The 27,229-nt window shown below is 40.4% G+C and overlaps 2 protein-coding genes across 2 annotated transcripts in view; both read right to left on the reverse strand.

The window, feature by feature from the left end:
- On the reverse strand, nt 1-25,397 carry LAD1 (ladinin 1). The gene is made up of 10 exons (XM_007421161.4): nt 25,129-25,397; nt 13,457-13,603; nt 11,012-11,594; nt 9,517-9,669; nt 8,347-8,390; nt 5,860-5,932; nt 5,298-5,432; nt 3,725-3,814; nt 2,816-2,893; nt 1-1,572 (listed from the first exon to the last, which is right to left on the reverse strand). Exons 1-9 carry the CDS (start codon nt 25,164-25,166, stop codon nt 2,855-2,857), a joined length of 1,302 nt encoding a protein of 433 aa, XP_007421223.1. The 5' UTR covers nt 25,167-25,397; the 3' UTR covers nt 1-1,572; nt 2,816-2,854.
- Nucleotides 1-27,229, reverse strand: part of TNNT2 (troponin T2, cardiac type) — a 142,458-nt gene that overhangs the window by 41,051 nt on the left and 74,178 nt on the right. The gene's annotated exons all lie outside the window — the stretch shown is intronic.

Genomic DNA, 27,229 nt, shown 5'->3' on the forward strand with positions numbered 1-27,229 from the left:
TGCATATTGAAACAAGTGTTATTTATTATATTTATTATGAAATACAGTGAAAGCCAAATTTGGTCCCCCACTATTGAATTTAAGTAATGTGTGTGTGTGTGTCTAATCGACTTCTAAGTTGTTTAATTATGATATGCTAGTAGGCAGGACAGGTGCCAACCCACAGCCCTGATTCAGTTAAAATTAGCTATGACATCAGTTGCAATCCACTGTACATTTACCTGGGGATAAGACCTTTTGAATGCAGTAGACCTAAATAGATGTATATAGATTGGCAAATCCTGTTGAAAACAAAAGCTTTAGTGAGTCTCAGTAATGGCTAGGGCTGAGCTGAAATAGATGTATTATAAAAATATTGTATTTTTACTGTACAAAACACACTCCTTGGCAATTTTTCAGGGAGGGAGGGACATTACTTTTTTCATGGAGGTTTCTGTAGAACAAGTTCATCCATATACAGTGGTACCTCGGGATATGAACGCCTCTACTAACGAACTTTTCGGGTTACGACCAGCTCCGGCCGCAAAAATTTACCTCGATGTGCGAACTCCGCCTCGGGGTACGGTCATTTTTCTGCCCTGACACGTGGTCCGCGGCCATTTTTCCGCCGCACCGCGCCGCGCCCGGCCGTTTTCCCGCCCCTGACGTGTGGTCCACGGACGCCAGAACGGATTAACAGTAATTACATTGAACCTTATGGGAAAATTTGCTTCGGGGTGTGACCAAATTCGGGCAGAGGGCGGAACGGATTAACCGTATTTACATTGAACCTTATGGGAAAATTTGCCTCGGGGTGCGACCAAATTCAGAGGGCGGAATGGATTAACCGGATTTACATTGAACCCTATGGGGAAATTTCCTTTGGGTTACGACCAACTCGGGATACGCCCAGAGTCACGGAACGGATTAAGTTCGTATCCCGAGGTACCACTGTATTCAGGGACTCTGCACCCTTCTCTTTCCCACAACACAGAGATGGCCTATCACTCTACTTCCAGTATTCAGGTAAGTTTCTGCTTTAAACCTCTTCATGGCCCTGATCAGTTTATGGTTAAGCACAGATTTTCCCATTAAAACTGCCCTCTTTTATTCTAATAATATCATAGCAATAAGATCAGTGAAAATAGGCAAAGCTACATTTATGCAACAATTGCTATTGCTTGGTTTAAACTTAAAAGTATTCATCATGGTGGAAACATAGCTGAAACATGATCCAGTAAAGAAGCCATATGTATTGTGTATTTGCTGATACAACTTAAGACTTAATTTTGGATGTAGAGGACAGGTGATACACAATAAAAAGAGATAAAAAAATGGATTATAGAAATATAGCTTTTCTGTCATAAGTCAACTTTCTCATCCATCAAATCAAAAGCATTTGTTTTAAGTCACCAAGAGCCCCCATCCAATAAAAGGCACTGTAGGCATGTTGACTGATAGACATTCTTTGCCAGACAGCTGGTCCTATAGAAGAGCAGAGCATTAAACTGAAGGATAGTAGAATTCCAAGTGGTCCATGCCTTTTATTTCAATGGAGGTAAGTTTTCCTGAGAGTAGCTTGTCCAGTTACATCTAGAAGATAAAAGGAACATTAGCCAAGTACAGAATTTGCCACAAGGGAGAAAGAAGAGCACTAATTGAATCTGGATGTATAAAACCAACCAACCAACCAATGTAGATCTTTTAGTTGAAGGTCACTCAGTGGGCTTCATAATGAATAGTGATTAGAATTTGGGTTTCCCAGTTCCAAATTGAAGTTGTAAATTGAACACCATATTGGATTTTCAGATATATGTCTATAATGGAAATATTAGTGAACTTGAGAACACTATTGTCTCTTTTTAGTAACTGTAAGTTCACATTAATTATAATAAGTGTGAACTAGTCTGGTTTTAGGATCTATCTAGCTTAGTAATGGCTAGCTAATGCATCTCAGAAAATATCATTCCCAACTGCCTGAGATGAGAGATTAGTGACATTGATGCAGAGATATGACAGTTGAATGCAACTCTTTCAACCTCCAAATCTCTACACCATTAAACATTGTGATAGGATGACCAAAGGACATTTTGAATTCAGGATAGACCTGTCACTGAATATTTCCTCTCCCTCCCTTGCTCACCATACCAAAAAGGTGGGATTTTCATAGCGAGAAATTTTTTGTCAGCGAGAACACTGAAAAAGCAGATCAGGATAAGAGCTTTGTTACAAAGCAGACTCAGAATAATAGGAGGTTCATACCCATTGGCTCAATCACAAAGAGATGAGAAATCTGTTCTGAATCATTCTATTTATTTATGTCATGATTTTATATAACACCCAATTCCATGGGACTCAGTATAGTTTATAAAACAAGGAGACATTTATAATACAACATATAGCAGCTAATAAACTACCTAAAAGGGAGCCCACAAACCTTTAGGCTTCAAATGCCACTTCATTTAAAGTTGTATCAGGTATGACCCCAGATATAATGTTGAAGAACACAAGCCCAGTTCCGTCAGTCAGTTCATCCCATTGTATTTCAGTTTTAGCTTTTGGGGATTGAATCTTAAGTGTTAGTCTTCCAGCTGAGAAGCTAGTTCTAATGAATCCATATATGACTAGTCACAGAATATCCAATTAACATCTTGTCTCACTGCTGCTTCATCCATTATTAGCATATGATAATAGTATAGTGATAATAAGCTAAAATGTTCATCAAGCAAATTCAATATTTGCACACATGTTGTGGCCTATTCAGGTCAAATCACTTTCATATTCATTACATGCTCAGCAAGTCACTTTATGTCTTGGCTGAACTCTTCATCCTTACCTTGGATTTCCTTCACAAACCATCAGATCAGCTTCTCCATTAACTCCCCTGTATGGTGTTCCCAGTTCTCTGAATGTCCTGCAGAAAGATAAAACATGGGCACTTAAAAGATTCCCTGTGCAGATTCACTTGTGCTAATACAGGTAGTCCTCAACTTATGACCACTCATTCAGCAACCATTCAAAGTTATGACAGCACTGAATGAATGGTGGTTACAACTGGTCCTTGGAGTTCCAGCCACCCCAGCACCCGTGCAGTCACATGATCACAATCTGGATGCTTGGCAACCAGATCACACTTATGACCATTTGCAGCACCCCACAATCATGTGATTGCCATTTGCAACCTTCCCTACCAGCTTCCCCAGAAAGTCAATGGGGAGGCCAGGAGGGAAGGTCACAAGTCACTGAGGTAAGTCTCCCCCACCCAAGCACTCTCCCCCAGCCCCTCTGCATTTGCACTTCGCCAGCCACTTGCATACCCTTGCGCACCCTCCCTGACCCTTGCCACCCCTCTCTTGCACCCTCCCCCACCTGGCAGCAGCCACTTACTTGCCTGCTGGCCTGCTTGCAAGCCACCTGAAACTTGCAACTTCCTGCCGGCTTCCTCACTGACTTGTTTGTGGGAAGCTGGCAGGAGGTTGCCTCGCCCAACAACGATGGATTCAGTTAACAATGGAACCGGGACTGCAGGGATTCCCACCGCTAAGCAATGCAGTTGCGCTATGACTGCATTGCTTAGCAATGGAAATTCCAGTTCCAATTACCATCATATGTCAAGGACTACCTGTATTTGATCATCAAGTTCACATTCCACTTCTCTGATTTCCTGTTTAAGATGAGCCGGAGTAAATTGGGGGGCTTAAGTCCTTTAGCTAGTATAATGGACTAACTAAAGCATTTCTCATACCTTGGTTCCTTCATTCTTGCTGGGTTCCTGAGTTCGACTTATCCAGAGATTAATACGGGATGAAACTCCTCCTGGGATCCTCAAACTTTCCTAACCATAAGGAAACAGAAAGAATACTGAATCACCCAGTGAGAAGAATAGATCACTTATTATCTTGTTTAATATTGAGAAACTTAAGGTTCAGTGTGACAGATGATTAGCAAACATGAAAAACATGAAAACATGAAAAACCCTGCCTAATCCCCAGGAAGATACACACAGATTCTGACACCAAAACAAGCAGCCAATCGTTAACCCACCCACCCCCACCCCACCCCCACCCCCACCCCACACACACACACCCTTCAGGCACCCTCGCTGATCTCTATAAACACCCACAACAGGGTCACATCATCCTGGGCACAGAGAGAACTGCTCCTGCCCTCTGAAGATGCCGGTCACAGATGCTGGTGAAATGTTAGGAAACAAAACTTCCAGAACACGGCCACACAGCCCAGAAGACCCACACCAGTCAAACATGAAAATGTAGATTAAAAAATACCCTTCAAACTGAGGTCAGTACAGACAAGCAGATTTTTCTCTTGTTCTTTCAAAACAACAAGATGATCTTACAATATGATTTTAGAAGTTTCTGAATACATTCAACTTTTTGCTTTCCCAGCAAAAAATTGCTCTTTCTGTGTTCACTCCAGAGCATGTAAACCACAGAGATAAATGGCACAAACACATATTATGCAGTACTCTAGTAAAATATAAAATGATAAATCTCCCTTTAGTTGAACTTCACTCCTGGTGATTATGCTGATGTCTCCATGTTATTTGCATGGCAACAATATGGAACAATGTTTCCTATTATTTTTCCAGTCTATAGCCCTTGACTCTCCTGGTAGTCTCCCACCATAGAACTAACCAGGCCTGACCGTGCTTAACTTTTTAGAAATCAGCCAATATCAACTAGATACTACCCTCTGCTCTGAGGGTGTACCTACAGCCCTAGTCATTTACAGAAAAATCAGAGTGGTCCTAGGGCCAGAAGCAGGCAGGACCTCAGCCCCGAGTGCATATATGAAGCCTCCAAAACAAGAGAAAAGGTGACAGATAAGGATATGGGCTTGCATAAATATTGTACATATACTAATGTATATAGAGAGATGCACATTTAAAAATACTGAGTCTATTTTAAATAGAAATTCAGTACAGCAGAGCGGAGGAAGATAGTGAGGAGGAATTTAGCTCTGGCCTTGAGAGGGAGGTGGGAGAATAGAAACTGTGAGAAAGGGACTCAGAACAACCCCACCTTGATCTTGTTGCCCTTAAAAAGCAGCAGTGAGTGAAGGTTTTGGATAGGCTTTCGAGATTTTGTTCATATATGCTAAAAGTAGCATTACTAGAATCCTTATAGGGTCTATTTCTTGATCTTGTTGGCATGCAACTTTAAAAACTGCCTCTCCCTTTCTTGTGGTCCTTAATCTTTACAGTGAGCAGCTAACCTTGGCTAATTCACCTGACCATACCTCTCCTGAACATCTGCATCCCTTCCAACAATATGTTTCTGTGTAGGATCAGTCTTTACCTTACGGACAAGAGTGGGAGGCTCACTCTGGACAGGAACGGTGGCTTCAAAGATGCTCCGCTTGCTGGCCACGCCCTCTGAAGCTGGTTGGAAGTTTCTCCGAACAGATGGAGACACTTTCATGGACCCTGCCCTCTAGGGATAAGACAAGAGTCACGCAATATCAGAAGTTCAGACTTCTCAAATCAGGAGGGAACAAATTTTATTTATCTTCACCCACACTATTAATCCACTCTTTTCATTATAAGTAGGATACCTTATTTCTCTCCTAATAAATTACTGTAAACCACCCAGAGTCACTCCACAGTGAGATGGGTGCTGACAAATTTGAAATACAAATAAATATAAATAAATAAATAAAAATAAAAAAAAACATTATGAATACATATTCCTCTTTTTTTGATCTTTTAATCCACATGTATACCAAGAAGGCACAGCTAGGAACTCCCTATGGTAAAGCCCATTTGCTCCCATTATTTACTTCATTGTGGAGATGTATAAATGTCTAAGCAACCATGATACAACAGAATTCACATACATTTCTGTCTATTACCATATTTACCTGGACAGCAGATGTATATTTCTCTAGCTTCTCCTCAAGTTTAACTGTGCTTGCTGGAAGCCTCATACTGGCACTAGTGAAGGAGATACAGAGAAATCAAATTTTTCTAAGGTTCAGAAAGTATCAGTGGTTCTTACAATATTCACTGAGAAAAAACATGGATTCTTCTGATTAAAATTGCAAAGCAATCTAGTCAGAGGTATCTGCAGGATATGGTCAAAGAAGTCAAAATGGTGGCCACAACAGGTGTGATAAAAGTTCCTCCTGTTTTTGAATGCGTATGCGACACACATAAAAAACAGGCAAAGCCTCGGTTGTGCTGTCATGATCACCATCTTAACTTTTTTGACCACACCCTGCAGATACTCCTGAGTCTACTGCATTGGTGAAATTAAATTGGAAATGTCAAACTGTTGATTTGTCAGTATTTTAAGTATTTAATATATCATATTTCCATTTTCAAACAACTAACTCCTCTAAGCCAGGAGTTCATTACCTGAGCTCAGGGAATATGCATCTTACAAGGCCAAGCTGTGACCCTCTGGAGTAGGGTTTCTCAATCTTGGCAGCTTGAAGATGTGTGGACTTCAACTCCCAGAATTCCCCTGTTGCGAAGACTGAGAAACACTGCTGTACAGACTGGTAAAAGGGGTTCTGACTAATTGCTGCTCAAATGTGAAATTCCAGATATGATGGACTACAACTTCCCACATGCTCAACACTCATAGTGGAATAATGGGACATTTGGTTTATCAGATCTAGACAATATCAGGTGGGAGCAGTGTGGAATCCTCAGCAACTCAATGTTTTGAAGTTCCCATGGAGAAACAGCAACCTGGTCATGTTCCATATCATATAATAATATACTCTGTAATCAATTGTTTAATATTTGGCTTGTTTGTTCTCACAAGAATCTTGTAACATAAGATAAAATGTAGCTGCTTCCAGAGCGTTGGTAACGGATCAAGATAGAGAAAGAGAATAAGTATAGTCTGACCACAGCCGAGTTCTTGTCAGTATCATTGATTATAAAATGTAAGAGCTAAGCAAGGAGTTAAACCTTCCACCAAAATCAAGTATATAACTAATATAATTTCTCCTTTGATTGAGATTCTAAATCACCTTATTACATGCATCAATATTCTGTGTGCGCTGATATAAGGGAATGTGTGTGGGGAGGGGGGGAGGGTTCAAAGTACCACCTTACCTGTGATGGAATGGAATTATGAAGGCCGAACTCAGGGAGACAAACATTTTCTTAGCTCGCCAGAACCGTGTGGGAGGATCAAGAGGATGAGACTGGCACCTCCCTGAGGAATTCACACTGTTGTGGCTGGAGGACTTTGGGAACTGGGGTTTTAGTCTGGGAAGACTGATGTGAGGCCTAGCCCAAGGAACTCCAAGAGACAATGCTAATTCAGTTCAGCTATGTTTATTAGCTACAACCTCTAGCAAGAATCTTCCCAGACTAAAACCCCAGTTCCCAAAGTCCTCCAGCCACAACAGTGTGAATTCCTCAGGGAGGTGCCAGTCTCATCCTCTTGTTCCTCCCACGCCGTTCTGGTGAGCTAAGAAAATGTTTGTCTCCCTGAGTTCAGCCTTCATAATTCCATTCCATCATATTACCACAGCTATCTGTATCTAAATAACAAGTGAGAATACAAGATTCTGGGTAATTTATAACATTTGCATTCTGATTCAAAAACTAGCAATTCAGATCAAAGATTTGTTGGCTTTATGTGGGCATATGGGCATTTTATAAACTCAGTACTTCAAATCAGATGGACAGTTAAAGTTGGATCAAACTGACGATCTGAATCAAAATTAAAACAGATCTTGCCATATTCACACATCCCTATTAAACATTGTCTTTGTATATTTGTATTGTTAAGGAACACAAAACATAAAGCAAACAAAGCTTTCATCTGAATTGCTAGTTTTTGAAAATCAGAATGCAAATGTTACAAATTACCCAGAATCTTGTATTCTCATTTGTTATTTAGATACAGATAGCTGTGGTAAGGTGGTACTTAGAACCCTCCCCTCCTCCCCACACACATTCCTTTATATCAGCGCACACAGAATATTGATGTTGATTGCCTATGGACAAAAGTCCATCAAATTGCTGAAGTGATTTGAAGATTTGATTTGACTGAATTCCCTTTGAACAGAACTTTTAAATAAAAACTTCATAGGAATATTTACAGCCCAATTTACAGCAGATTCTGCCTCCAGTGGCCCATGCAATAAATGCAGTTCTTAAAACTTGTAGAACAGGCATAATTTGTACTAAAGAATACTTTGGGTATTATACAAATCCAGAAGCCTCTTCCCATAAACAAAATCAAGCAAAGAAAGCATTTACTGTTGAAGCACACAATCATACATCACTATTGCCACGTCCTTGTATTACAAGATGGAGTAAGAATACGAGCTCTACAGAGGAGTTGCAGTGATGTGCTAAAAGGCGTGCTAATACCTGCTTACCTTCTGCTAAAAGTATCTGCTTGTCTTTCTACCCTGGGAATAACCTAGAAGCAGAAGAAACAGAGAACAAGAATCAGGTTTTTTGCATGTTCAATAATTATGAAGAAAAGGAAATGTTAGCAAGTATTGTTTCTCCCACCCAAGCCCCAGCCGAAGAGACTTTGATTGTGGGGGATGGGGTGGGAATCTTAGCTGCAAAGAGCAAATGGGTATAGGGAAGTCACATCACAATAGGATCACAAAATTATGTATGCGGGAGGCTAGATCTGGACTAGAATCCTGTGCCCAGCTGAAATGGACTCTTTAGTAAATATTTTGAAAGATGAAAACTCTCAAAGGTTAAAAATGGACAGAAAGGTCTTCAGCTTCTCTGATTTGGAAGATATTACCTGGTTCTCACATTTCACATTCTACTACTATGAAGATAGTTTCCTATCCTCAGCTCCCCAACACTTTATGACTCCTCAGCACCAACTTCCCTGATGTCCGGAACTGAATGGAGAAACTTGGAAGTTTCCAGTTCCAAGGTAGTGTACACACCTAGGCTTTAACAGTGGCACATAAACTGACACCCAAAATTTTGGGTGGTGGCCCCAAATATCACTAAAAATGGTTACCAAAGTATACTTATTTATGTTGGCCTGGGGAATAATCATGTTAACTGTATTTAGTTTTCATTAAATGTAATTGAAAATAAAATGAAATCAAAATTAACTTTTGCCTTGGTTATACATAATATATTTTGGAAGGTAACCCATGGCATTCCAGTCAAAGATTGGCCCTGAGACTTAAAATGTTGGGTAGCCTTACCCTCTGTAGATATCTTGATATGCACTTGGTATGTAAACATTGAAAGATTGAAGGCAAAAGGAGAAGAGGACGGCAGAGGATGAGATGGTTAGATAGCATCACTGAAGCAATGAGCATGAAACTGAGCAAACTCAGGGAGGCAGTGAAGGACAGGAAGGCCTGGCGCAATATGGTTCATGGGGTCACGAAGAGTCGGACATGACTTAACGACTAAACAACAACAAATGTAAACATTGATTGTAGTGTTAGTCATGCAGCTTCACTGCCTTTGTGGATGTAGAACATTGCTTGTATCATTACCACAGGGCCTTTATCCTTTTTAAATAAGGAGCCTTTTCCTAATTTGTAATAAATCCTTACCCGGAATGAGATTGTCCTTGGACTGATCCGGTTGAATGAGCTACTATAGGTAATCTGGGGTTCAGAAATTCGTGCAGGAGCATCCATCCCTTCTTGACCAGAGGGAGACCTTACAGTTTTAGCATTTGGTTTGGGAATAGCTTTTTCGGGGGCCTGGAAGAAAAATATGAAGGAAGGAAGAACAGGGAGGAGGACTGAGAAAAGAGCCTGTGGCTGCTTCAACACAGACATTTTTAGTAAAAATTGGAAGTAAATCCTTTTGAACTCTGTAAGACTTACTACTAAGCACATCTATGTAGATCCTACAGCGTATTCAAGAGATGGTCTGATTACCATTTCTAGGTTTTCTGAGTTAAAGTTATATCCACTAAAGTTTCATTACAATTTTCATAGTATAGAATATCTAGATCCAGTATGGTATAGAAGATACAGTGTTGGATTGAGACTAATGAGACCCAGGAAGACCCCACAGAATAAAATAGTTTTCTGTGTGACTTTGGGCCAGTTACTATTTCTCAGACCAACTAATCTCATAGGGCTGCTGCTGCGGGAGTAAAATGAGAGAAGACTTCAAGTGTGCTAGCTTGAGCTCCTAGAAAAAAAGGTAGGATATAAGTGTAACATGAATAAATGAAAATAATTGTAATTATGACAGCAAGAAAAAAGCAAAACAACTTCAATGTTGCAATATGAAATGGCTGTGAAATGGCTTTCCAAAGGGGTCTTTTGGCCCTTTCTTTAGAGTATTTTAGCATCAAGTATACACTTTTGTAAAATATTTCCATACTGTTTAAAAGTCTATATATTCTGAAGCATAATATAGTCTTCAAATTTGTTAGCTATTTGCTTTTAGAACCCTCCTGAAATATTTATGTCCAAAATGGTTATTTTATTATATGTATTGTTAAATTGTATATTGTAATTCGTGCTGCGAGCAGCAGAGAACAATGCTGTTATCCAGCTCTTTCTAAATATAGTTAAGATATTGATTAATTATACTAAATAAGCATCCACTAATAGTGGACTCAATAATTTGTCTTTCGATTTCTCATAAACCTTTAGTAGACCACTCTTTCTGACCCTGAGCATCCTTGCACAATCTTGATCTATGACAAGATCATGGCAAAACCGTCATTAATCTTATCATTATCTCCAAAGCCATATGAAGTTTTGATAATATCATACAACCCTTCAGCATCCTCAGGTGAGAGCCTTTTAATGAGAAATCTTACAAGATTTTGAGATTGGATGTTTCTAATGCTGGGGTTGCAGGGAAGCTTCTTGGGAGTTTAAGCCGCTCCGTGTTGCTAAACCCTGCCTTGGGCCATCTCTGCTCAGCTATTTCTTGATCCTCTAACCCTACTGCTGAATGAAGCTGCCAACTTTGATGTAATAACTCCACATGTTCAAGTTACTCTATATCTAATTTGCATCTCTGCCCAATTAACTTTTCATCAAACTTTCTCTGTCCTTGTAAAATACCAAGACTAAGTACCTGGGGTGCCTCAGAAGCAGGTGTGGCTCCAGCAGGATCAGTGAACTTTCTTGCTCTTGGCTGAATTTTCACCTCAAGCCGACTGATGCTTTTACGTTCCCAAGAAGCTCGTTGAGGCTGCTGGGGGGCCACCTCATTCTGGACCACAGCCAGTCTCTGAGATTCGCATACATTTGGAGCCTTCTGCTCCTCACTAAAGACCTGATCTATGTCTGTTTTGAGGTCCTTCTCATGGTTCAAGGCTTCATGTTTCTCCAGTGTGACCTCCTCTTTTTTCTGACTCTGGATTTGATGGCTTTCTTCTATAAGGTCCTTTTGCTGAATTAGGGTTTCACATTTTCCTGCTGTTACCTCTTCTTTGGATGGTTCTGGAGGAGATGCAGTATTCTCTTTAGCAGGTTCCTTTTCAAATTTCTTGGTACTCACTGGTGTTTTCTTTTCTTGTTTTGTATTATTTAAAAACTCTGCTCTCCTCCTCACTCTTCTCCCTTCCAGTTTATTTACTGTATCTGCTTGAGTCTTCTCATTTTTCAGCACTGAATTTTCCAAGTCAAGCAGCTTTGCCTCTAAGGAACTATCAAACCTACAGTACAAAGAAAAGGAAACCTATGAACAGCACTAGAGGGCACTAGAGGCTAGATTTTAGAAGAATTCATGATTCAAATCCATTTACACAGGAATGAGATTTACAAACCAGGCTATGAGGAGTCTCATAGGTCCTTCAGAGCTGTTACAGAGGCAGGACTGTATTCATATGACCTGGTTGTTTTGGAAATTTTGGGCAGCTACTTTTATATAACAATCAAAAGTGTGGCACAGAAATGTTAGGCAAAAAAAATTGCTGTCCGTATCTTCTGTGTAGATAGTTTGCATGTGTACATCATGCAAAGGGAAACATAGAAGGAAGGTCCATGACCAAAATGAAAAAGGAATTCTGCAACTCATGCTATTGAGAAAGACCAGAGAATTTCTCTCCTACTGAAGTGATGGTGAAACACATGCTAATTGGAACAAAGCCTAGCTAATATTCATACTGCTCCATAAAAACAGTAACAACTGGGACAAGGCAGATGAAGTTTACATTTCATTTTTAAAAAATACATGGGGCCAAGACATCTCTTATCATTTTCTTCAACTTTTAAAAACCAATGCACTGACACTCTGAAAGCTTCTTCTCTGCACCTCCTGAAACATACATTATGACCACGTAGTATTCATCATTGTAGAAAATACTGATGAAGGAAAGATATTTTGCTGCAAGGAGCCCGGTGCTGCTCTAGGCATGCTGAACTTTTTAAGGATTGTGGAAAGCTGAAAGAGTTCTCTAACCACCTTGTGCATTGTTTAAAAAGCAACTACAATCTCTATTTACTCCCTTCTGATCTGGCAAATATTACTGTGAGGTTTCTGAGTTTTCCTCCTTTTCTATGAATTTGGCAGGAGGGTCATAACTAAGTTATGCCCAACTCTCCAGTTTAATTTCTGGCAAAATAAATAAATAAATACGGTCAAATGATTGGAAAGCTTTGTATTGGAAATCCCTGACAATCACCAACAACCAATGGCAACTATTCCGAGCTAGAGGTACCAATAGTCCAACCAATCTAAGATAATGACCTATATTTCAAGTCTGGAATATGACTTGAAATGTTCAGATGATCAGTTCAGTACATCTTAGTCAAGGTGGAGTCATAGAACAGAAAAAGACCAAATAATCCTGCACTGTATTAACATGTACATTTTCTCATTCACACTCACACAGATATACATAGAGGGTGGAAAAGAGGGAAAGAAGGAGAATGGAATTATTTTGGAACAATAACCTTTGTTCCAAATTTTCTAAAGCATGGTACTTCATTAAGTATAGGTCAGAGTTTATGTGTAATTAGCCTAGAAAGCCTACTCTGGCTGACAGCACAGCTCCAGGATCTCAGGTAGAAGTACTTTTTCATTATCTATTACTAGCCTACCAGAATTATAGAAACAAGCCTGGGAGTGGCAAGAAAATGCTCTGTTGATGATCCTTTTACAAGTTGTCCAAAAATATAGATTGGGATCTTGAGTTGCTCCTCTATTCATGAAAGGTGAGGAGATTCTGTCAATTCCTATTCTGTCTTCAACTCTCTACACACATCACACATCATTCCCCAAAAGGATCTCACAATTTAGAAGACGCTTGTAGGGTTGAAAAGGGGAGAAGATACCAAAACATGAATTCTATTCTGCTTATGTGGGGAAAAGGTTGGGATCCAAAGTATAAACTAGTTCCATCTAATCCACACCTATCTCCCTAAATGTCAATTCCTACACTTCCTAAGATAATGCTAGTTCAAACAAACAGAAAGTCATTGCCTCTTTCCAAAATCATTTGAATTGGCTCCAATTTCCAGCACCTGCACAAGAGAATTTGTCCCCTCCCCAACAGCTCAGTACACCTACAGATACCTGTTTGATGGTTGCCTGGCCACGTTCTGTACTGTGCTGGAGGATTCCTCCTCCTTTGCCTCAGAGGTGGAATTCAGTTGCCTATGTCTTCGCCTGCGCTCTCTCTCCTGCTCCTCCTCATCCTCAACAGACCATTGTCGAGCCAGGCTGGAGGGGAAAAAACATGGGAAAAAGCAAGAAGAGTGTTATTAATCAGTTTAGGAACAAAAAGGCCATCAGAACAGAATTATTTTACCACACTTAGTTGACATTGGAACAACATTGACACCATCTCCTTCAGAGCCCATATATATCTGAAGATGAGTTGATAGTCTTTCAGGACTTTTCCCCCATTATAGGGATTATTTTTAAAAGCCTTGATGTTAAAACAATGTAGAGGTTGCTTTTATTTTCCATCTGTAAAATATTGGAGAGAAAGATACCAAAGCCAATAGTCATATATTACATCCTTTGAACTTCCTCCAAGTAGCTCTGGAGGTTGAGTCAGGGCAAACAGCCCCATATGAAAAGTATCTGTTTTTTATCTACCATGATGCATTTGAAATTGTGCCCTTAAATGGAGAATGTCATTTTTAAATCTATACCAAGACCATTTTTGTATAATGAAATTGTACATCAGTCTAAAGAACCATAGCTACAAAGAAGGAAATCAGGATGTACAAATGATTTAGAATAACTGAGTCCCACTTTATACTGTTATGATACCAGCTTTCTGAACATTCTGAATCCAGCAGAAAGGGTGCAGGAGCTGACTGAAAATGAAGAATCCTATATTTAGCAAGGCTGAAGATACTGTGTTGTTTTCATCCTCTGAGTTCAAGGATGAGTCCCCACCAAAACCTCAATTTTTCCAGCCTCACAAATGTCTTAGACTGAGAAATCAGGTGAGTAATTCTAAATACTTCAACAAGATTCTTCAGAGAGGGTGGAGCCGACCACACTACAGATTGTGGCTTTCACTATAAGACTTCAGTTGGATTTAGCTGATTGCTGCTATTGTTCTTATAGGAAAAACCTTCAGTAAGAGAAGCTTACTTGGAATAGTCCATAATTCTGGTTTCATCTGCCCTTTATCTACGAGGACAATTTTCTTTAGTCTGCTGCAGCTGATACATATGCCTTGACCAGATTCTATCTCTCTGAACCAACTGCCTAGACTTGACTTTCCCCACCAAATCAGGCCTAATCAGATGCCACTGGCTACAGAGGAAGACATAAACCTATTCTTTATCTCATTTCACCAATCTACCCCAGATTCCCGTCTTTTGCTGGATATCTGACTCATAATTGCTATAAAGGAAACCATACCAAATATCTCAAACATGACTCAGAGCATACTCCCATCTGATGGTTTTCTTGATGTGAAGGTATTGCAGTACCTCCAAGTATAGATAGGACTTTATAAGCATTCCCTGCTCTCCTTGTTTATGTGTTAGCATACTATCAGTGGCTGACATGCTAGTCCCAGGAAAACTATGATAATGATATGGCACAGATTTCTTACAGCAACTCTGTATGGCAGAAGTTTATTCTTTAGACACTTACAGAAAGGGAGGGGAGGGGAGGGGAGGGGAGGCAAACCTGAGTATGGGCATCATTCGGCTTCATAAGCACATCTGATACCCTGAAGAACTGTGTGAAAGCAGTTCAAGATTTTAATATGTTTTGGTAGCTCTTCTGTGCCTGATGAAGCTCCAGCTCTAACCTGTGGCACTGGAGCTGCCCAATTTCTTGGCATTCATGAAAGTTGCCATTCAGGGATTGCTATCACAAGGCTGCTAGTTAATAATTATCACAGCAGATATTCCTCTGCATTTTTACTTTCCGTAAAAAGTTAAGCCATTATGTTTTTCACTCAAAGAAATGGCTATATAAATGAAGGGGAAAGACACAGGAGAAAGGTTTGTAAGGAAGGGGGGGAAAGCCTGTTGAAACCTCTGGCAACAACCTGCTCACAACTTACTTGAGGTTCTTTGCTATTTATGATTCATAGATTTTCCTCTTTCATTATTTTTGAATCAACAAAAGTCAGCCCCACCCTCTTCTACAACAATCCTATTTTTCAAGAAGTACTGTATTGCATTACTTGTGATGTCACGATCTGATCAAACTTATTACTGTTGCTTCAAATACCCTTATCCTTTGTTCCCCTTTTTTCCACTGTCCACATTCTTCCGTAAGTAATTCTTCTAGACAATGCTTGGATATGCTGAGCTGAAAGACGGTGTTACTGGCTTGGCTAAATTATCCATCGCTGCATTTGGAGAGTCTGATCTCCAAAATGCACAGAACCCAGTTGTGTTTTTTGGTATTGTTTTCTGACATATACTTTCACACCCAGACACCTCTTCTCCATCATCCTCTGGATTAAGAGAAACCTTGCCGCAGGTCTGTATTTAATAACTTTGTAAGAATGCTGTACATAATAAACCATTTATGCTACTGACATCAGTGTGGAGTCTGAATGAGTAATCAAAGTTCAACAGATAGCATTCCTGTTACATCATTTCTGTATGCTTAAAATCAAGCAACATGTTGGTTAATTGGCATCTGTTTGCACTGTCAGCGATCAGGCCATTTTTTTCTCCTGTCCTTCAAGCAAGTTGTCATGCTCTTCTTCAAAATTGTTATTTGGTAGCTGAGAAGACTTGCCACTTTGCAGAGTTGTAAGAGAAGCCAGAGGCATTGAATGTCAGCTCAAAAAATAATAAACATAATTTATTTATGTTTATTTCAATAAACATCATTTATTCCAAACTCCAAGCAATTTTACTTCAACTAAATAAGGGATAGATCTCAGGGCTAGAATATATGGTTTCTATGAAGTTTTTGATCCCAGGCATCTCTAAATAGGGAAATGGGAAGCTCCTGTTTGGAATGCCGTGTTAATGATGCAGAACTAAGTAGACAATAGGCCTTTCCCCAGTGCTGAGTTAAAGTGCTATCCTCTCATCCTTGAGATAATAGAAACCTATACTGGAATAAAATTTACCATCCCCATTGCCAGTCCTTACCGTGCCTCTGTTTCAAGTCATTGCAGTCAAGGGATTCCCTCCAAGGTAATGGGTGACAAAGGCTAACAGACTTTACACAATTTGGGACTGTCATTGGATGGTCCTGGAAGGAAGGAGAAAATTCTACTTTTGCTCTGGTACAGCTAAGGATGAATTAAGGTTGTGTCACTCATGGATTATGGATGAGATGAAGGCATCATGGGGACATGACATAAAATGAAGTTGCCAGGGCATATACTCATGTGTGTTGTGATTAGGTGCAAGTAAGGAAAGGCCCAATGATTTGTTGCCATTTGTCTTCTTACACTTCGTAGTATTGCATTGTTTCCTGCATATTCCATAGTAGTGATGAATTTGCATTTCAGTTGCTGATAATCAGATGAGGCTAATCCTGGAGAGATCCAGATCTGAGTCCCTGCTTTGCCATGAAATTCACAGGGTAACTGAGTTAGCTGCTATCTCCCAGCCTAACCTATCTCACAAGGTTGCTGTGATAATAAAACTTGCAGGAAAGTCTATATATGCCTCCCGGAAAGATAAAATATAAATGCAACACGTATATAAAAGAATAGCTAGTACTAAATTAGATAACCCCAAAGTGTGTGTTGCCTTCCTCTGGTCTGTGGATTTATGTAGCAGTACATGAGGGTCTGGTTTGTACTGTGATCTCTGCCAGCAAGGAGTGAAAATTCTAATACTTTCCACTGATCCCTTTATTTAAAAGCATCCATCCTTCTACTATGTGCTTGCAGTTAAGTAAATCAAAGCAAAAACAAGCAGGACCACACATTAAGTGCATATTGTTCTTTTTGCCCTAAGAGACAACCTGAATATATGTTGGTTTTAAAAGACTGTTGACCTTTCATTTGGTTTCCTTTCCTTTTTTTCTGGATACAAGAGAGTGACGGAATCATAAGCAGGGTGTACCTCCACCAATCCGTAAAAACCATCCACATGTAACTAAGTTCATGCATAGGTCCACACACCTGTTGCTTGTAAAATATTATTATGACTCTACATGTTTTAGGTGCTTCCCAAGTTCCATTTCAAGCTCACCTCTGATATGATTCCAGTGAAAGGAGTTTGGTCTGGGAGGAGCTTTGGCTCAAAGTCCATCACATTCATGGAATAATCTTGAACAAATCATTTTATGGGAAATGGCAGTTTCCTTCTTAGGGTGAATGAAGCTTCAAGTTCCTCTGTTACTAGTCTGAGTATCTCCTATTCTCCCCCCTCCCTTTTTTTTTTTGTTGAGAATATTAAATAAAGTCAGATCTTTTTATGTCACCATATTTATCTCTGAGAATTGCAGGGGCCACCTTTATGAAAATTAATATCTCACACTTGTTACAGCTATAGGAAAAATGAAAATGTATCACATATCCCACACTACTATACATCTAGAGCCTGCCTGCCTGCCTGCCTGCCTGCCTGCCTGCCTGCCTGCCTGCTGCAAACTAATGTGATGAAATTATCCAGGCTGATTAATGTGAAGGAGTGTTGAATTTCTTACTCCCATCCCACAAGCTCCTTCACTAAAGTAGCCTTCCCAAACTGAAATGTTTCTTCCCAAATCCCCAAGCAGCCACAGAAATAGCAGCCACTTAACCACAGAAATGCACCTGGATTGGGATCGGGAGGAAAGAGACAGGATATATGTTCATCTTAACCAACTAGGAGGGTTTAGTAAGTCATGCAAAGACCCTCTTTAGCAACACAAGAAACATACTTTGCACACAGAAGATCCCAGTTCAATGTTCAGTATCACCCAGAAGGGCTGAAATAATCTTGCCTGAAGCCCTGGAGAGCTGCTGCTGATCAGCTGCAATTGACCTGGGTTTTGTGTGTAGAAGCACCTGTTTCATTCTCTGCCTGACCACCTGATTACTAAGCCCTCAGCCCAGAAGATTCATGCTTCCAACTTGCTATTCTACCAGCTGTTACTAGTTGACAAGTAACAAACATTACAACATATTATACAAAAATGTAGCCTGATTTAGGAGGGAGGGCTGCATTAGTTCCCTCAGGAACTACAAAAGTAAGTGGGGTAGTAGATAGGACCCCACCTATCTCATATACCCACCTATCTCATTTTCTGCTGCTTCTTTCTCTTTCTTATTCTCACATACACATGCACACACCATATATGTGGACTAGTCTGCAGCTTGACCTTCTACAGTTCTACCATAGAAAAACTTGAACATTGACTAGTTGACAAAATTCTACCCAAATACAATATATCATTACCTTCTATCGTTCAATTCTGTTTCATAAAATATCCAACGAATTAATAGGAAAAACAAAATACTCTAATAGAGATTTCTTTTTTTCCTGTGTACATAATTCTCTGGTGATTAAGAAATGTTCATTAATTATTTCTAAAGAGTTGCAAAACTGTTCCACAAATATATTTACAACTCATTAATTCTCCAAAGGATCACATTTAAGTTACATAATGTGTGGAATCTTTTCTTCATACAAGGGACACAGGCTAGTGGAAGTTATGGCTGAAGCCAGAGGCAGATGCCACCACCATCAAAAGTGAGCAGGGTGGGGCCACATTCTTTTCTGTTTCTTTTTCTACCACCCCTTCCTCCTCCCGGTAATGGCATCCTTTTCTTCCTCCATCCTTTTTAGTTCCTTTTCCTTTCCACCCAGATCTGAACTGGGCTTTCGGAATTATGCTGATGGTTTGCACAAATCCCTGTTATATGTACCATGGGTTCAGTGATGTTCATGGCAATAATTCTTCATTTCACTAAATTTGCACAGGACAAGTTTCAGGCAGATTATAGTCTTGGTGCATGGCATGCATTGCTTTTGCTCACTTAAAAAAAAAATCTTGCTTATTAAAAAAGAAAGAATTAGAATAATTTATTATAATTAATTAAAATGTCAGTTTAAAATGCTGTAGAAATCAATAATACCAGAAGTGATGAGTTACATAAACAATAATCCTGTGTGGTCTGAAAATCAAAGACCTATTAAAACAAGGACTTATTAGTAGCCTTGAGCAACTACCTTTTGGAGTCTCAGTTGCCAGGCTGAAGACAAGTTGCTATGAGGGAAAAAAAGACAAATGAATACTGCAGCCAACAATAATATTTTCCAGCTTCCATTTCTGAAAGCTTGATCTGCTACAGTTGATTAATCCTATGCCTAGGATAGATGGGGATATAGAGTAATGAACACATATGGCAGTAACAACAGGGGCTTAGAAAACTAAAGTATTTTGCTGCAAAATTAGGCCATGAAAAGGAAGGATGTTCACTAGGTCCTGTACTGAGAGGATGGGGTATGAAACTTTGGAAACAACAGAAGCCCACAGCATCTTGGATCAAGTCACTGGTCTGCTTAAGTCAGCGAGGTCTATGCTGTTTACCCTTCCAACTCTACCTAGTTGCTGGGGAATAAACCTAGGACTTTGTGCAGGAATTACAAATGCTACCATTGACCTATGGTTGCTCCTTCCATTCCTTCCAAAACAATGCCAGGGTGGGGCAGGGGCTATCTGGCATTTTAGAAGAGGCCTCTTGTCAGCCTCTTGGCTTTGATTCCCCTCTTCTTACACATCACTGTTTTACCTTGCCTTCTTCTGTAGGGCATTTCCCCAGATTGCAACCAGAGGAACAGTCCAAGAGAATAAGCACTCAGTCTGCAAAATGCAGATTCCCATCAAGGAGGGAAGGCCACCGATGACATTGATGTCAGCCATATAAACTTTGCAGTTATTTCTGAGGCACATCTAGCCCCAGGCCTTCACCAGTACCTGGCAAAATACAGGGCGGATACAGTCGAATTATGATTGCTTTTAAGAATCAGAGCAGGAATCCATCAACAATCAGAGTGGGGATGCGATAAGATGTTTTATTTGTTTGCTTGTTTTATTTAATTTAAGGCTGTCTGACTCCCAAATGACTCCGGGCAGCTTTTAAATAAAAAACAACTCATTAAAAGAAAAACAAAAGCATAAATGATGGCCACTCCTACATTACCAAAAAGAGGAAATGTATCTCCAGAAAAGATGGCAGAAGACACAGGTTTGCATGTGCTAGTACATATGTACAGATGGATTCTTAAATATTGACAGAATACATAGTGGGGAAGCCTGTGACCCAATCACTTGCAACTATGCAGCCCAGATGTTAAGTAATGATGGAACGTTTTAGGACCTCTGCTGCTCTTTGTTCTGTTCTGTTCATTCATTGAGGCTTCATTAAGCTCTACAGTATTATTTCCAGAACTCTGATAAGTTACTGAATTTTGCAGCATCACAAACCATGATGCCTGAAAATTCTCCTTCTTGTTGCATTAAATAGTTTTTCCTTCCTAATGGGCTTTAACTTGTCTTTCTTTTATGCCACTGCTCCCTTCCTAACATGCACAATAATAATATGAATGATAAACAGGTTGTTGCATTAAAAAACCCTGAAAAATAGTATTTCTCTGCCAATATCATATAATGGTGAAGATAAGGCTCTAACCTATCTCACATATCAGTTAATTGCATGCATCAGACAAAACCAACTGATTTTAACCTGGTACAACTCCCAGAATTCCTAGGCAGCAGCAAGAGAGCCCGTTTTTAAAGGGTTGCCCTTCCCTATATGAGATAACAACAACCCTACAGTTCCTGGAAAATAGAGGTGGTCTAAGTCATTTCTTAATTCAAATTCCAATTACATTATTATGTAATCCCTTTACATTTAATCATCAGGGAACAAGAAGTTATGGAACTCCAGGGGAGGCAATGATCTGGCAAGACATACAATGAGATAATAACTTTAATATTGTAATATCAATTCCAATCCTTCATGCAAATTTTATATCATAGAACAGAAATATAAAAAGATGAATGACCAAAGGAAATGAGTAACAGGAAGCAGGTGACAACACCTAGAAGTAATTTTGGCTGATCCTCTAAAACTTAAGCAGAATTGGATCTGAATATATTTGGATGGGAGGCCACCAGGAAATATCAGGGGTAAATAAGCTACAGAGAAGTTGAAGAAAATCTCAGAAGAAGGCAGTAGCAAGTCACACTCATGTTATTGCTATGAAATCTACATGGCTATGCTCACGTAGTTATGAAAGACACACTCAACTTGGGGGAATACTTATTTTGACAGGAAGATGGTTAATGCTCTCATGGTTTCCAAAATAGAATAAAGGAAAAATCACTGGAGCAACCTCCAGTTCAATTGTTCAGCAATCATATCTAGATATAATAGACATCTATAAGTAGCTATAGGAAAACAGAGCATGCAAACAGGAAAAGCAGGCTAAAATACTCAAAGAAAAATTACTTTAATATTTTAGGTATACTTTAGCCACAATTATACATTTCAGATCTATTCCAAACTAGCAAAGCATTCTGCCATCCAATGAAATTAATTAAATGTGGATACATTATATCAATCCTTATTAACTAAAGTTAGTCATAATGTTGTCATCATCAAAACACAACTGAATTTTGCTCACAACTCAGTTCCTGTGCTTGCAGTCTGATTATTCCTATGAAACTGATTTCTATATCAAAGGGTTGGGCGGGGGGGTGGGGGTGGAATGGCAGAAGTAATTTAGTTTTATATAGCTCTTTCCAGAAATTTAATGAAGTCCTTATTAAAAATCAAAATGTAACAGAGAAGTAAAAAATACAGAAAAAAATATATAGTTAATGTAATGCTTGCCTTAAAATTGCACATTTTGAAATTTAAAAAGCAGCCGACAAAGTGGGATCCTGCCTCCACTATAGTCATTGACAAAGATTTAGTGATTCCTTCTGATAGAATTACGATCATCATATATATAGAGAGAAAGAGAACACATGATTATAGTAGTGCTGAAAAACAATGATGTTAAACTTCACCTCCTCCTACCTCAAATAATTAACATGTAAACAACAAGACTAGAATAATTCTCACAAAGATCAGTGAATGGTGGTAATTATTCCTTATCTTGGCCCACATCAGAAACTCCAAACCCAGTTCCATGCCCCAAACAAGCTAATAATTATTAAAAATATATTCTATATTCACTATCCATAATTGCCTTTGAATGTTCATCAAATTCAGTGGATTTTCACTGCCCAGTCGCTTGCTATTATTTATTTATCAGCACAGAAATAGCTTATTCCCATCGCCAACAAAGTACCTGCCAACTTTGTATCTACCAACTTTTTCTGAACAATTCTGAAAGAATCTCATTTGCGATGTGCACATTTCATGTTCTTTAGGATATCAAGCAAGACAGATCCTGCTATATTTATATTTTTAGTTCACACTCAGGGCCCTGTACCAAAAATAACATGTCAAGCATTTCCTCCTAAATATTATACTTTACAATGTCTTTGAAGGAAGATAGTAGTCAAGGAAGAAGAAAAGTATAACAAGCAAACAGAGGAGTTACACCATCCTTGTGGCTATGATAATAGTATATATTTTCCTGACATGTCAATAAATGCAATCCAGTAATACTGAAAGCATTAATTACTATAGTGTAATGACAGTAGAATAATGTAAGAACTTCCTCAATAGCTGGTTTAAAAATGTAGATTTTAAATAGATGTTAATCACAGTTGTTGTTTCTTTAGACAGGACATACATTGGTACTGTCACTGTTGGGAGCAAACCAACCATCAGAAATTAGCATTTGTGTCATGACGACACAAATTATTATCCCAAGCTCCAAATAAAAAGATATTAATAGAGCTATTGGAGGAACTCTGGAAATGTACACATTTCCAGTATGTGGGAATCTAATTCAGATCACTTGGAGAGCAAGAATCAAAGTGGGAAGTTGACTTCATCATGCCCAATGAGACCAACTGATTAGCTTCAGTGGAAAACAAACATTAATGTGGAGTCAAACAAATCTGGTATGCTTCATGTTCAGGGGTGGGGATTTGTAAACTTTTTCCAAGTTCATTCTTGTGAAATTAAGCTAGAATCAGCATTTGATTGGAATATGATCTCATAGGAGACTCCGTGCAAGGTGCTTTCCTTGGGAATCAGATCTGTTTGTTCAAGGCATTTGGGTGGCATCCCAAAGGGACACAAAAGCTGAGACATTAAAGTATTGCTGCTTGCTTAATCTGCAGTATGATGCTGGCAAGGGATTAGCTTCTCATATTAACTTTTAAGGGTGAGACCTTCTCCCATGCTAACCTGCTGAAGGCAGGAGACAGAAAAACCCTCCTTCTCTGTAAACATGCTTTAAGTGGCCTGGGCAACTTGTTATCACTGAGGCTGAGTTCTCCAGTTTCAAACTAAGTAAGGCAAGCCCCAAACCAGCTGTCAAACAGGAGCTAGGAAGTATGCTTCAAATACCTCCCCTACCTTCATGCCCAGGGTACCTCTTTGATTGCCCACTGCATCCCTTGGCCACATTGCAATAAATTTAAATTGCCATTCCTAAAAACATAGAGTCATTTGGAATTGTTGTATAACCCTAGATAAGATCTGGTTACAATACCATACATACCACTTGCTATCTCTAAGGTCACATGATGTGAGATAGGTGTGAATGAGCCGTCACAGATACATTAATGCTATCAAAATTGTAATATTGCCACATCAGAAACTCCAAACCCAGTACTTTTCAACCAACACATTGGTTCTCATGCTCAGGCAGCCAATAAGGATAGGTTGACTTCATTATCAAGCGATGAATTGCCGAATGAGCCACGACAGAAGAAAAGTACTGTATCTCTTCACATTATTTCAAAATATAGCAACCACCCAAACAACATGTTCATTCTATAAGGCTGTGGTCTACATTAGCCTTCCCCAACTGGTGTCCTTCAGATGTGATGAAACTGCTGCTATCAAAATTTGGGCACTTGCAGTTTCCACCAAATCTGGAGGGCCACCAGCCTGGAGAAAACTGCTGCATGGAAGCTCATTGAAGTCAATGAACTCAAGTGCGCAGGTTGCACTATTAGCTAATTAAATAATCAGTCAGACGTTTAATAAGGCATATATTTTTGGGGGGCGGGGGGATGCCCTAAAACAAAGTTTTTCAACAGGCACCATCCTAAAGGCAGCACTTCTCCACGAGCGAGCTAGCACCGGGCACCCACACTTTGCAGGAAATCGTTAGATCTTCAAAAGAAATCAAGCTGCTCCTCCATTACATAGGATCAGCTTCTTAAACGATCAATATGTGTTAAATCAGTTAATGAATTCCGTTTTGCAACCCTGCCCTGTAGTCTGTTCCCACAGGGAGTCGCCGCTCCAGGGAGTGGAGAATAATCCCCAGATCGGTTCATGAGAACCAACCTCAAGGAACCTCACCCCCCAGGACAGGCTTACGACCAAGAGACGACCGAAGCCTTTGGGCACGTTCAAGGGGTCGCGCGAAAGCTCCGAGGAAAGCCAAGGCCCCCTCAAGTTTTACCCTCCTCCTCCTCCTCTGAGAGTAATGAAGAGGATTCTCTCCCGGCTCTGGGCTAGACCCGTGGTGGGAAGGGCTCAGTTGAATACAGTACTACAACTCCCAACAGTCGTAGCGCGCTTGGCCAAGAGTCCTCCGTGCGCTCGCAGTCCCGAAAGCTGGCACCAAGGCACGAAGTTGGGGGAGGCTTCTGTGCCCGCCGCGACGCCCTCCGTCCCCTCCGGAGCCGAGGGCGGGGGGAAGAGGCGGCGGCTTCAAACCCACCTGGACAGCGCGGACCAGTTCTTTCGGCTAAAGGACATGCTGCTTGTGGTCTCTCTCCTACTGGCTTCGACCGTGGCGGACGCTGGTCTTGCCTACCGATTGACTGGGTTTTTTTCAGGAAAACTTTGCTGGCCTCCCGGTAGCAGCGAGAAGCCCCTCGAAGCCCCCCTCGCAGATGATGCTGGCTGGCTAGTTCGCTTGCTCGCCCGCCCGCTCGCCCTGCGCCTCGCAGCGCACCTTCACCCTGCGATGCCACCCGTCTTCTGCTGGGCTGCCTGCATCACATGGTCTCTTATCTACCTTGACAGGCTGGAACTGTAATTTGTCTATTAGCAGCACCTTGCAAAAGGCACCCTGCGAGGGTGGGACGTGACCCAGCCTGCGCACAAAGGCAGCCATTCTCTGGTGCCCGGGCTAGGGACGGGTTTGAATTCAGCTCAGCTTTCGGGCCAAGGCGCCCTGGATTTTCGGGGGCAACTCCCTGCTTAGAACCTGTTTTTCCTGCCTCGGGTTTCTCCACGGCTGTGCAGGCAGAAGGGGTGAGCGCGGGAGAGCGCGGGAGAGGAAGAAGAAAGAAACAAAACCCTCCTTTGGCAAGTTAACCCTGCCCCATTTAATCACAGAAAGCCACGTGCAAGGAAGTCAATTTCGTGTCAATTTCGGGGAGGTTGATTCCTGAAGCCCCTTCCTCTGTTGCTGACAAATGGATGGCGGTGATGAGGATGAGCCACTGCTGCTACATTTGTGATTTGGGAGAATGCCTGTTTCCCCATCACCTGGCATCAGAAAATGACTTCTATTTTTGAAAGGCTACTGCAGATTAGAGGCTGGGCTCCTTCCAATAAATCCTTCCAATAAATCAGATGGTTGATCCTGTCTAGCCTAGTAAGGATTGACAGCAGCACTTCTGCTTTCAGACAGGAGTCCTTCCCAGTCCTAAGGTTGGGATTGGAACCAGGACTCTCTGTAACCTATTCTTGGATGGGAGAAGAGACTGTACCTCTTCTTATATGTCACTGTTTCACCTGGCCTCCTCCTTTTAGGCATTTCCAAAGATGGCAACCAGAGGAATAGTCCAAGAGAATAAGCACTGAGAAAAGTGCAGATTCCCTCAAGGAGGGAAGGCCAGCGAGGGCATCGATGCCAGCCATCTAAACTTTGCAGTTATATCTGAAGCACGTCTACAGTATCTCCAAGCTTTCACTGGTGCCTGACAAAATACAGGCAGGATACATTCAGATTGTGATTGCTTGACAGCTTTTAAGGGTCAGAGCAGGGAATGTAATAAGATATTTATCACCAGTATAAACGATAACCACTTACACATCACCAGAAACTGTAGCCACAAAACAGATGGCAGAAGACACAAGATGTTGCTTTTTAAATACCCCCCTTTTTTCCTTAACTAGTGTGAGTCTTACTGCCAGAAGGTATTGTCCCCGTGATACAGTAGGGGACAGTTAGCACTTTATGGTTCTTACTGACTGTGATGGAAATGGGCTTTTCAGACACCTTCTCATTAGAGAAGGTGGAAATTACTCCTAAATATTTTCTATACAATTCAAACATCAAGCAATGAAAAAACAAGCAAACTGTCACAGTCAGTTATCTAGTGAATCTTTCTTCAACACCTGCAAGTCTTCAATCAGTGCTACCAGAAGTGATTGAAGAACATTTATATTGAATCTGTTTCTACTTCCCATTCTATACATCAGATTGAAACTAGAATCAAAATGCTGAAAATGCTAAGCAGTGTTTCTGCCAGTTAATCATTAAAAGGGTACATCCCAGAATTATGGAAATTCCCTGCCATCCCTCCCCCCCTTTTTTTTTTAATATATATCTGGTTATTCACAAAATGGTGAGGAGGAGCTGCTAAACAGTCACACCAACATTTCTTTATTGCCCTGAAAAGATGGCTTGTTGGTATTATCCTAGGAGACAGAATTGTTGAGGCAAGCCGACATTCAAATGAGAAGATGGCCCAGTCACATGGAAACTCACATTGAACGTGATTACCAAAATACTGCAGTTGAAACAGAACTAAATAGGCTCAGCTGCCAAAAACAGATAGTGCTGTAAGATGACACAAGTGGTACGG

This window comes from Python bivittatus, unplaced genomic scaffold (genome assembly GCF_059951505.1).
Source record: "Python bivittatus isolate LINGU-HERP-01145 unplaced genomic scaffold, Pbiv_v1 ctg000700_np1212, whole genome shotgun sequence".
Classification (NCBI taxonomy): domain Eukaryota; kingdom Metazoa; phylum Chordata; class Lepidosauria; order Squamata; family Pythonidae; genus Python; species Python bivittatus.

Excerpts from the sequence above, each read along its gene's own strand:
- LAD1 (XM_007421161.4), bottom strand. The coding sequence starts at position 25,166 with ATGTCCTTTAGCCGAAAGAACTGGTCCGCGCTGTCCAG. Across the intron at positions 9,670-11,011 it reads CTGCTTCTGAGGCACCCCAG|GCCCCCGAAAAAGCTATTCC; the intron begins GTACTTAGTCTT and ends TTTTTCTTCCAG. Across the intron at positions 5,933-8,346 it reads GCAGATACTTTTAGCAGAAG|TGCCAGTATGAGGCTTCCAG; the intron begins GTAAGCAGGTAT and ends CTCCTTCACTAG.